This window comes from Oxyura jamaicensis, chromosome 3 (genome assembly GCF_011077185.1).
Source record: "Oxyura jamaicensis isolate SHBP4307 breed ruddy duck chromosome 3, BPBGC_Ojam_1.0, whole genome shotgun sequence".
Classification (NCBI taxonomy): domain Eukaryota; kingdom Metazoa; phylum Chordata; class Aves; order Anseriformes; family Anatidae; genus Oxyura; species Oxyura jamaicensis.
The window spans coordinates 1,222,179-1,233,502 of record NC_048895.1 but is presented as its reverse complement, the minus strand read 5'-3'; the positions used below and the strand labels follow the sequence as shown (position 1 = coordinate 1,233,502).

At 53.7% G+C, this 11,324-nt stretch overlaps 1 protein-coding gene across 4 annotated transcripts; it reads left to right on the top strand.

Annotated features, from left to right (window-relative positions):
* Positions 1 to 434: 434 nt before the first annotated feature.
* BCL2L11 (BCL2 like 11) lies at positions 435 to 10,588 on the top strand. 4 transcript variants are annotated; one of them, XM_035321649.1, is made up of 5 exons: positions 435 to 501; positions 795 to 1,239; positions 5,763 to 5,875; positions 6,668 to 6,772; positions 9,717 to 10,588. In XM_035321649.1, the coding sequence occupies exons 2-5, from the start codon at positions 810 to 812 to the stop codon at positions 9,804 to 9,806; spliced, it is 738 nt and encodes a 245-aa protein (XP_035177540.1). In that variant the 5' UTR covers positions 435 to 501; positions 795 to 809; the 3' UTR covers positions 9,807 to 10,588. The 4 variants fall into 4 exon arrangements, with proteins under 4 accessions (XP_035177540.1, XP_035177541.1, XP_035177538.1 ...); XM_035321650.1 differs by lacking the exon at positions 6,668 to 6,772; XM_035321647.1 differs by lacking the exon at positions 9,717 to 10,588 and having other exon boundaries at positions 6,668 to 7,046.
* Positions 10,589 to 11,324: the final 736 nt, after the last annotated feature.

The window sequence follows — 11,324 nt, the reverse complement described above, 5'->3', positions numbered from 1 at the left end:
CCGCAAAATATTATGGCGATCGTTCACGCGAGGCGCATCATGAGCGAGTCTGCTTTTCTCCCCCTTTTCCTCCCCTCTTCTCTCATTTCCAGAGTAAAATTCAGCACCAGAGTGCGGGCGTGCAAGGGTGTGTGCGGGTAGGAGCTCTCGGGGGGTGGGGGGGGCTGCATGGTGCCAGGAAGGTGCGCGTGCAAGGGGTGCATGTGCAAGGGGTCGTGTATGGCTGCACGCAACACGTGTGTACAGAGCAAGTGGGAGTGCAAGGGGCGTGCGTGGTGCAAGGGGCGTGCAAGGCCGCGCGTGCCCGGTGCTGGGGGGGGGGTGGGATTGGGCTGCGCGCTCCCGCTCGCGGCGGGGGCGCGCGGCGCGCGGCCGCGGGAGGGCAGCGGAGGTGAGCGGGCGGGGCCGGGGGCGGCGCTGGCGGCGCTGGTAAACACGGGGCGGGGCGGGGCGGGGCGGCGCAGCGCGGGTACCGGGAGCCCCGAGCGCGGCGGGAGCACCGTGAGCGGGAACGGGACGGACGGGACGGGGGAAGGGGGCGGGAGGGGGATAGGAGGAGGAGGAGGAGGAGGAGGAGAGGAGGAAGAAGAAGTAGTAGCAGCAGCAGCTGGGGAGGAAAGCGCGGGGAGGGCGGGCGGCTGTGCGGGCGCTGCGGGCAGAACAATGGGGCCGGGCGGGGAGATGGGGAGGAGGAGGAGGAGGCGGGGAGGAGGGCGGGAGGAGGAGGAGGAGGAGGAAGGGGCGGGAGCGGGGGCAGCCCCGGCCGCCCGCCGCTCATCGCGCTCCGCCCGCAGGCGCCGCGCAGCCCGATGGCCAAGCAGCCCCCCGAGGCGAAGGCGCAACGCGGCCGCCAGGCTGGGCGGCTGCCCCCGGCCGAGGGGCCGGGCCCGGCGGCGCAGCTGAGGCCCGGAGCCCCCGCCGCCCTGCCCGGCCTCCCCGCCGCAGCCGCCTCCTCCTCCTCCTCCTCGTCCTTCTCCTCGCCGTCGTCGTCGGCCGCCGCCCGGCCCGTCTCGCCCGGCAGCTCGCCGCGGGCGCCCCCGCCGCCCGCCAGCCCCGGCCCGTTCGCCACCCGCTCGCCGCTCTTCATCTTCGTGCGGAGGTCGCCGCTGCTGTCGCGCTCCTCCAGCGGCTACTTCTCCTTCGAGGCCGAGCGCAGCCCCGCGCCCATGAGCTGCGACAAGGCTACGCAGACCCCCAGCCCGCCCTGCCAGGCCGTCAGCCACTACCTGAGCGCCATGGGTGAGTGAGCCAGCCGAGGTGCCGGGCGCCACATGCTGCACGCTGCCGCGCCTCGAGACCTCGGCGGCGCGAGGCCGGGCCTCCGTGGGCACGCGTTGGCTCGGCCTCTGCCCGCACGGCCACAGGAGGCCGCGAGGCTCGGCCGCGCTCTGGCCTCGGGTTGCTTCCCGCGAGGGGTGAGGGCGCGCAGAGCTTCGCGCCGCCCCGAGGTGTGCTGCTTCTCGCTTGTTTTCCTGCTTTGGCTTTTTTTTTCCTCTTCAAACTCCTTTCGCGGAGGTGCCAGGGTCGCAGTGCTCCCGCTCGTTTCGGTGAAACCGCAATGGGCGCTTGGAAGCGGCGCGGTGGCGGGCGGGCGTCTGTTTACACGCGGCTCGCCAGGTAAGGCGGGAGTGGAAGCCTCTAGCGGCAGGGCGCGCGCGACTGCCCGGGTCCCGCGGCACGATGCCTTTCCTCCTCGTGATTAATTCCCCGCCGTCATCAGAGGAAACCTTTCGGCTTCCGCCCGGCGAAACCCGAGGGAGGTGGGCGCGTTCCCACGGAGCGGGGCAGGTAGCGCTTCCTGGGGAATAACAAATGCCGGCTCCAAGCTTTACACGATCAAAACATCTGTGTTTTTTTTTTTTTTTTTTTTCTTCATGGTTAATGGCTGTGGTTACAGCTGCAGAGTGCTTACTGTAATATGCCCTTAGGAAAGATTTTCTGACATTATTGATGTAATTACAGCTTAATGCAAGTTTCACAACCTTGTGTAGCAAACACACGTGGCACCGCCAGGCAAGGATGCTGGAGTTGTGCTGCAGGGAGGCACGGATGGTCTTGAAGCAGTAAATAGCTTTTTTTTTTTTTTTTTTTCTGGTACTTCAGGAAGAGGTTGAAGTTTGCCCTGATTTTTCTGAGCTCTGGCTTTTTCACATCCATACAGAGAGCTCGGTGAAAGCTGTCGAGACACAGATTTTTACTCCAGCCTTTGTTCTGTTATTGTTGCTAGGGGCATCATCCTAAACAACCGTAAGCCAGCGGAAAATACTTGAGCTGCGTACAAGGGACCCTTGGCTACTTTCAGACCCTGTGAAGCCGGAGGCACAGGGCTGTTATATTCCCGGTGAGGGGCTGCAGGCCCCCAGCTGTGACCAGGCGGTGGGGACGGGCTCTGCGTGGTGGGCGAGGACATAGGGGTGGTTATTGCCAGCGCTCGATCTGCACGCTTCTGCCTCTGCCAGGTGTGTGCCGTCAGATTTCCACGTGGCGCGAGGAAATGCCTCTATGCCCCTGGAGTGAAGCAAGCAGAGGGACTTCTTGCTGAGTTTCTGTACGCCTGTTTTGGTGGAGATGCCAGTTAATGGACGTGGGCTGAGCACTGGGGGCATGTGTGGGCGATGGCTGCCTGCTGCCCCCAAAGCAGCCTGCTGCTGTTTTTGCGGCTCCTTTAGGAGTCAGGAGGGAGGAGGCAGGGTAGAAGTTTCAGTACAGAGTGATGGGTTCGTGTTTGCAGCAGCAGGAAAGGGGACTTTGGTACTTTGGTTTCCTCATTTGCGTGGCAAGCTATTGCGAGGGCTGCGTTTGCAGCTCTGCCCAAGACTCTCTTGGTTTGCTGTGGTGGAGGCTGCTTTCAAGATTCAGAAGACTTTGCGTTGGTGTCTTGTTCTTGCCTGTGAAATGGTCAAAACTATGTGTGAGAAACAGGGTGGGTGTGAGGTGGAGATGTTCTTGGGTGGGAGGCGGAGAGCACCCTGATGCGCAGTGCTGGTGTGGCGTTCTGGGAAGGGTGCTCTCGAGGAGGAGAAGAGGAGGAGCTGTGGTGGTGAGCAGAAGAGGTGACACTGGAGACTTCATAGCAGGGCAGTGGGGGAGATACGGAGGAGGAAACAGAAGAAAAAGAAGCCTACTTTTCTTCAAAAAGTGTGACAAAGCAGGGCAGTGGCATGCATGGGGGTGGCCTGTCCATGGGAGTGCTCAAAATAACGTCACCCGAGACCAGAACCCAGCTGTTTGGTGGTGCTGAAGGAATCTTAGGCTGATATTTCGAGTCTTTGGCTCTCAATGGGAGCAAATCGCTTTGCTTGCTGTCCTCCTGAAGAGCAGCTCTGTCTAAAGGAGCTGCGGGCATGGGTTTTGTGTGTGGTTTTCTGGTTGTGTTTGGAGCAGGTGCTCTGTAAATGAGACTTCCCTGTGCTGTCGGAATCTTGGCGTGCTTTCCCGTCCTCCAAGAGAAGGGAGAGAAGTGTGAACTCTCAGCTTGTGGATGAACCTGTTTTGCGCTCTTCGGCAGCAACCTGTGTGAGAAGAGCAAACGGCTGCTGTGAGTAGAGCCCTCGCTGAGCCCTGACGCGAGGCTTCGAGCAAGAGGTGGAAAGGGAAAGGGGTACTTTCATGTCAGCCCAGCGTGACGGGGGAAATCCTCCATGAGCAGGAGAGGTGAATTTAACGGGGAAACCTTAAACCGAGAAGCTGGAGGTGTGTGTGTACGTGTGCGTGCTGGCGTGGTGTGGGCTGGCTGTTGCTCGCACTCAATGCCTCAGTGGTGCGGTGGAGCTCTGCGTGCCTGACCTGGTGTTTCATCCAAGGTTGTTTTCCCATGTTTTATGAGCTTTTATTAAAGGGGATTTGAATTACACAACCCCAAAGGTGGATATGGTTTGGGTTTTAAACATGGACACAGCAATGTTGCCCCTCCAGGCTGCCCTGTCCCACCTGGCTGGCTCAGGTGGGACACCTGATGGTGGCATTGGTCAGGGAAGCTTCTCACAGACCTCCTGGGCTTCAGAACTTTTTGTATGTTTAGCAGGGGGTGTGTGGGAGACATTGCCACACTCCCTTGATGGCACCCGCTTTAGTAGGGCAATTAGGGCCTGTGGAGCTGCCGGCAGACTCCGCTCCTATGGCAGGGCGTGCGTTTGGTCCCTTGCTCTCCATTGAGGTGAGGTGCTGGAGGAGCCACCATGAGTGGATGGGCTGAGGCCCGCGGTCGCCTCCCCTCGTGTCAGGCGGCGTCGGCTCCCGGTATGACTGTGGCCACCCCGAGCACGCTCTGAAAGTTCCTCTGACTGTTTCTGCAACCGATTATGACTGGACGCTTTTGATATTGCGATCCGGCAGTGCCGCAGAAAGTCCTTTCTGAAAACCTCAGCCCGATTTCACTCTCAGCCACCGTGCCCTCGTGGCGGCGCGATGCCGGGGCAGGACCGATGGAGCGAGCTGGAGAGCCACACCGGGACCGCAGCCGTGCCCGCTTCGTGCCAGCGGGATTTCAGACAGGCCCAAATCTCACGCGTGCCTTCCCAAAGCGCCGAGCCTTTGCCGCCGTTCATTCAGCAGCTTGGGAAATAAATAGCGCGGGGCCGTCCCCGGGAAGGCAGCGGGCACCGCTCCTGCACTACTACAGTGTGAAAACAAAACAGCTCCCCAAGCCAAGCAGTGTCAGCTTGGCTCAGAAATAAATTTTCCAGTCAGGTCGGAGCCAGACTCCTTATTTAATTTTTTTATTTATTTTATTTATTTTTTTAACTGCCCTACTAATCCTTTGAATATTTTGAGATTGGAAGCTATTTGTATTCCCTCGTGAGTCCTTTTAAGCTTTTGTGCCAAGTTTGTGAAATGCTCTGTTTTGTTTTGTGTGCTGTTTTTTTTGGTAGTTCTTTTTTTTTTTTTTTTTTTTCCTCCCCTCTTAAGGCTGCATTTCTTGCTCAAATCTGGGCTTCTCGTGGCAGGAGGGGGCGGAGGTGGCACAGGTGCTGCACCGGGGCTCGCTTGGGTCACAGGCTGATTCTTTCCCCCTCAAATACTAGGGGCATTATGCGATTGTTTATCATGTGTTCAAAAACTTCTTAAAATGGAGACTGAAGGGCTTGGTTCTGTACGGTTCAGTGTAATTGATGTATTAGCTCTTTTTTTCTTTTATTAGCCAGCGTCGTTTTCTTGTGCCTGGTTTATTTTCTGCTGAAGTGCTGGAACATAATAGTGAAGTGAAGAGCCTTCCAGTCCCGTTGGGGAGATGAAAAGTCCACAAGTTTGCTCAAAGTGCAGTTTCTCCAGTTGTGGCTTTCTTCTTAGCATGGCAAAAATAATCGTTTTCCTTTTCTTGCTGGATGCTTCAGAACTGTTTGGGGAAGAAATGTGAGAATTAGATTAAACTATCAAGACAGAGGTTTTTTAAGGTTACAGAAGTTGCTGCTGTGCCTGGAGGAAATGACTAGGTTTGGGGGGGGGGGGGGGGCATAAGGTTTTGCTATGGAAAGAAATTGAAGAGCAGCAGCTCCATTTTCCTCAGGTTTTCCTCCTTGTTTAAGAAGAAACCAATGCTTGGATGTGCCACAGGAAGCGCTCCAATAGGAAGCCTATAATAAATTAATGAATCAAAGCCTAATATTAATTGACAACCAATAATGAATTAAAACCTGTCTACAATACGCATCGTACACAACAAGTCACAGTTGCACTCTTCCTGGGTTTAATAGAGTATTTGTCGTTGTTTTTTTTTCCCTCGTGTTCATCTGTTTCAAATGCTCTGTTTTTGTTCTGTGCAGCTTCCAGGTGGCGGTCTCACTCGCTAGCAGAAGAAATACAACCAGAAATATGGATTGCACAGGAGCTGCGGCGCATTGGAGATGAATTCAATGCCTCCTATTGTCCAAGAAGGGTAATTTTCTTATTTTTACTTTCCATTTCTTTACACTTAGTCTCTAAAAGGGAAAAGCTTAATCATATCTGGAAACCAGCTCTGCGGCAAGTGTTTCGTTCACTCAAATGTAGAAAAGGATGCGCGGGTGGTTGCGTTCACCCGGGCGCAGGGGTGTGCTGCCTGCCCTGCGGAGTCGTCCGCTGCTGCAATGTCATTAAACGCACTCAGAGTCACCAGCAAGTTGGGACCAGAGACTTTCAGTTATTGCAGCTTTGTTCCCAGTACCGAGAGCCAGTAAAGCATGGTCTGCTACTGGGTTAGGACCAAACCTGATGGTAATGTGGGGAAAAGGACATCTCAAAGTTGAAGCAAGTAAAGCTCAGGTGTGGTTTTGGGATGGCATCGAAAGGAGCCGTGCTGGGAGGCTGCCGCTGTTAGGTTCCAGCACCAGTGTTTTAACGGAAACGTGCCGGGAGCCAGCACAGCTCCCCAGCCTGCCCAGTGTCCACATTGCTGCTGCAGAGGATCATGTGTGTCCTGGCTGCAGACGTGCAACAGCGATGAACCTGTCTGATAGCTTATTTTTCTTAGAAGCAATCGGCAACAGGAGCTCCTTCAAAAAGCACGTGTTTATAAAACTGTAAAGTCTCCCCTTCAAGTGTTGCAACAAAAACGGGTGGCACTAACCCAAAAAAGAAACAAGCCAGCACCAAGAGAGATGAAGTAACAGTAGTTCTCAGAAGAACATTAGCCAGTGACTTGCCTGTTATACATCTCTCATGGCTGCATGTTCGTACATGTGATTTCCAGTCCATCTACTCTTCCTTTTCCTCATCTGTGGGAAGAAGAGTCAGAAGTAGAGGCACTGGTGACGACATGCTGACTACCCGGATCTTTATCCATCCTCCCCAGCTCGTGAGTCACCCCCGCAGCATTTCCTCACCACGTCCAGGGTCTGTACAACAGCTGCCTTCAGACAGAAACTCTCCCCCAAAATGGGCACCAGGCTGCTGCGGTCCAGCACCTTCTCCACAGCCTTTCAGCACTGCCTTGCTTGCAACTCGTACATCACTTTCTTTCTGAATGTTCCCACTTTTCTGCCATGCTAGGCTGCTCTGTCACAAGCCCATGCTTGATGTGACTCTGTGGGTGATGTGCGAAATGTATCCTGCGTGGTTTGTACTCACCTGAGCATGTTCTGTGACCCGCTGCGTGGCGGAGGGTTTCCTTCAGCTGTGCTCCTGCAGTGGTTCCCAGCCGAGCATCCAACCTGCTCATCTGGGGAAGAACTGAAACAGAGGGCCATGTACGGCTTGTTAGATGACATTAGTATGGCTTGTCATGCATGACCCTAAAAATACTGAATGCCTATAATAACATCAGAAGGATGTGATATGGGCTGTACATATTGCTGCCTGGCTGGGTTGAGTAGTTCATTATTGTCTGTAGCTCGAGTGCTCTGCAACAGCTACTGAGGCATCTTGGTTGCTTGTGGTTGCCCATCCCAGTGCTCCCCTGCATCAAGTCACCTGTCAAGCTAATTCTTTTGAATTTATGCTTTTTTACCCCCCCTGCTTTGGAGTCAGCAGCTTCCCTTGTGGATTTGCTCTCATTTTCCCTTGCTGCCATGCATGTGGGTGAGGGCTGCACAGGTCCACTGGGGAATGCGGCATTCCCCTGTTCTCTGGTGGCAAGGACAAAGTAGCATCGCCTCCTGCGGGCTTAATTACAATCTGATGAATTCCTGTTGTCTGTTGCATCCAGAAACAAGCGGCTTGCAGAGCATTTAAATAATTGCTGTGGATTTATTGTTCCCACTGTGCCTGGCTATTGCTCCCTGAAACTTTGTCTTTTCCTGCCGCAAACAGCGTGCTGTTGAGGAAGAAGCTTGCACGCTCGGGACTGGATCAGTGGCACAGCACCTGGGAAGGGAGGAACAGGAGGATTTGCTGTCGCAGCCTGCTCCCCGCGGTGGCGTGCTGCACGTGGTCCTGCCGCACCGCTGTTCCGCACCGCCGGCAGCCCGTGTCCCTGTCACCTCCATCCTCGTTCCCGCCTTGCGGTGGGCGCAGCCCAGCTCGTTCGGGTTTGCCCTTTGAGCGCGGAGCCTAGTGGCGAGGGTAGAAATGGGGAACTAAGAGCGGTGCCAAAACAGCTCTCGCCAGACAGGTCGGGGCTGTCGGACGGGTCTGCGCTGCTGCTCTGCCCCGGCGTGCACCTGGACTGCGCACCAGGACGAGTGCAGGGGTCCCTGAAAGCAGCCTTTTTTTGTTTTGTGCCTACCCTTAAAATCCCCTCAGGGCAAAACGAGTGGGAATCGGGCAATTCAGCATCAACCCCCTCCTTGTCCTTGCTGGCAGATTGAGCAAACATCAGCAGCCACAATACTCTACTGCCATGCAGCTCAACTCCACGCCGAGGCTTTTGCTACGTGGAGGACATGTGGCATGCCAAAAGCTGTGTCATTTGCCCCCTCTATGCTCGGCTCGAGGGTGCTCAAGCATCCTCTGCGGGTGATGAGTGTGCTCGGCGTGCGTCACAGCCCCGTGCCAGAGAGAAAAGTTTGCATATCGGTGTAAACAGTGTGATTTCTCTCTTTGGGGCATGTACAGACATGGTTTTGCTGCACTAAATATAGCCTGAACCACACCGCTTTCTGACAGCACAGAGAAGGAGAGGTGGTGACACTGAGGCTTCTGTTTCAATGTTTGAAAAAGGAAAGAAACTCAAAAATTAAATGCTCTGTGCTGATTGCTGCTGTGAAATAATGAAGAAAACCTTGCTCCAAGCGCTCTGCTGCCATGTCTGGCTCATGGTGTTCCATGAGCGTGGTGGTAGCAGCACCTGGAGCTGTCAGAGCGGAACCTGTGGCTGCCACCATCAAGAGGGACCTGCTGGTGCTGCTCTCCCTGCTGGGGGTCTTTACTTTTTCCATTTTTTTTTTTATTATTACCTCCCTGCCTCTTGCAGCAGGGCTTACTGCTTTTTTGCCACGTTCCAGCCACGCGGCAGCGTTATATGCCTCCCACGTGAAGGGAGATGGCGCGATGGCCCCATTGAGCCTGTGAAACAAATGTGCCTGGGAGCAGGTAGCTTCAGTCCTCCGAGTCTTATAAAGCGTTTTATTGAAAGAAAATATGGAAGGTGGCTGGGTTTACTTAAAGTGCTTGATACTGAGCTAATTAAATCTCTGTTTCCAGGTTTCATTTGCAGGAGCTGAGAAGTGCCTGCTCAGCCCTGCTCAAAAGCATCGGGGTATCTGCCCTGTTTGTGTTTTATTGTCCCTGCTTAGAAGAAATTTTGAGTTGACTTTGAACTCAAATTGAACCAGTTCTGTGAATCTGGGCGGGAGCAGTCCCAGAGGGTGGGCATGGGGACATATTCTTCTTGCAGTTTTGGCTTCACCTTTGTTTGGTGCACAGATGGGGTGTCAGCAGTGGCTTCTCTAGCAGTAAAGCACTTGATGGCATTGGGCTGAGTCTTTGTTTTCATCCTTTCCCTCTGCGTTTGCCTGTCAGGGCAGGCTCCCATGCAGTTTTTCATGCCACTATTTTGTTTGCTTCAAAAAATACTTGTTACGGTTCAGCATGGTCAAAATGCAAAATTAAAATCATCTTTGTTTCGACCACACTTCTAACAAATTTTAGAGTCTTGTCTGTATTAAACTTCTTGAAACAAGCTCAGTTGGTAAATGTAGACCTCTTGTAGTCGCAGCAGCAATCTGGGGAGAAGACTGGCAAGGAATGTGCCATATCTACCTCCTCCTTTCCCCGCATCCAGGCAGCATTGCAGGTGTTTGTCTCGTGAGGGCTGTGCAGTTGGGAATTAAAGTCACTTTTTTCCCCTGTTTTCCTTCTAGGGTTTCTTGGATAACCACGTGGGAAACCCCCAGGTCATTATTCTGCGCCTCCTGCATTATATCATCCGCCTCATCTGGAGGATGCAGTGACGCCATGCGACGTGGGGCGCTGGGACTTGATGACTTTTTCCAAAAAAACGATGAAGAAGAGCTGGCGCCAGAGCCTGGCACTTCAAAGCCGCCCTCCCCGCCGGGATGCACGATGGCTGGATGAGGGTGAATTTCCCCCACGGACCTGCCGGGACTCCCCATAGCCGGATTTTATCTGAGAGTGGTGTTTACTATGTTTCTCTCATTTTTTTTTTTTTTTTAAATCTCTCTTTTTTAAAAAGGACTTAGAAAATACTCAATGATGATCGACTCCTGTTTCGTCATCGCTTCTGGGAACTTGTCGACTCATCTTGGATATTCCCAAAAAAACAGCAGAGCCAGCTGATTTGCAGAGCTGCCTTAGTTTGTGCCGCAGCCACTGCGCTGCCGCCTCCTCCTGGCTGCCAAAGAGAGTGAGGAGGGAAGAAGGGCAGAGGGATTTCAATCAGCACTTCTCTTACCTGTAAATACCTAATGCTACCCTAAATCCAACTTCATTTGCATCGTGCAAATAGCCTATTTCCTGCTGACTGTTTTTTTTTTTTATATATATATATATATATAATTTTTTTAAAATTCTGAATTTCAAGACTTAGCTGTCAGATTCCCAGGGTCCAAGATATCACAACCAACCAAACAAAGAACAGTCCACCAGGTTGCCTTTTTTTAGAAATTCTTTCTATAAGATGTGTGAAAATGCTTCTGTATTGTATATTATAATATATAACGGTGACTGAGTAATTCAGCAATAAAACATTCTTGGAGGCAGGTTAAAACAGTTCCCAAAACACTGCAGTTTTGCACCCAGAGACAGGTCCTGCTGCTTGACTCCAGGAACTGTTCTAAGGCATGGTTAGTGCGTTGCTGTTAAACCCAGGAGGGTTTGTGGCACGTTGGATGTTTCCTGGGATCTTCTGTTCAGACAGGACCAGGACAATGGGAGAAGCCAGCCAGGTACAGGCATGGAGATGAAGACCCCAAAGGTTCCTGTGAGGGGATCCAGCTGGAAGAAGGGACATGGCAGTGCTGCAGGACACGGACTTGCATGTGTCTGCTGTTCAGGTGGCACCGACCTACTGGTGACTTGCTCGACATGGAGTGTTGTGTCTGCTCCCCACTGACTGCCTTGGGGAGGTCTTCTTCATGTGCCACGTCTCCTCCTTCCACCTGGGAAGACCTCAGCAGGTGTTTGTTGCCTCAGGACAATGCCCTGCCTCTTCTCCCAGCTGTAGACCATCCCGTGTGGCTCAGGAAGCTCTATGAGAGGCCCAGGAGGCCACCAGCAGTAGCAGGATCCATGTCCCTGCCGTTGGAGGCCCCACCAACATCTCTGGTTCATCTCACGTGGGAGGCTCCTGCATGGCAGGTGCTTTTGGGGCGTGCAGTTGCTCCGACTGCCCGCGTATCTATGCACAAACATACTTCTCTCGCCTTCAAAGCTGTCCCTTTTCCTCTGGCTGGTGTAAATGGTCCTAAAATCACCTTCCAAATGCTGCAGTTAGTTCTGGTTTCACCAGC

What these genes read in the sequence shown, in the direction of transcription:
- BCL2L11 (XM_035321647.1), top strand. Translation starts at nt 810, where the DNA reads ATGGCCAAGCAGCCCCCCGAGGCGAAGGCGCAACGCGGCCGCCAGGCT. An exon ending in CCACTACCTGAGCGCCATGG is followed by an intron (nt 1,240 to 5,762) that starts GTGAGTGAGCCA and finishes TGTTCTGTGCAG; the next exon opens with CTTCCAGGTGGCGGTCTCAC. An exon ending in CCTCCTATTGTCCAAGAAGG is followed by an intron (nt 5,876 to 6,667) that starts GTAATTTTCTTA and finishes TGTGATTTCCAG; the next exon opens with TCCATCTACTCTTCCTTTTC.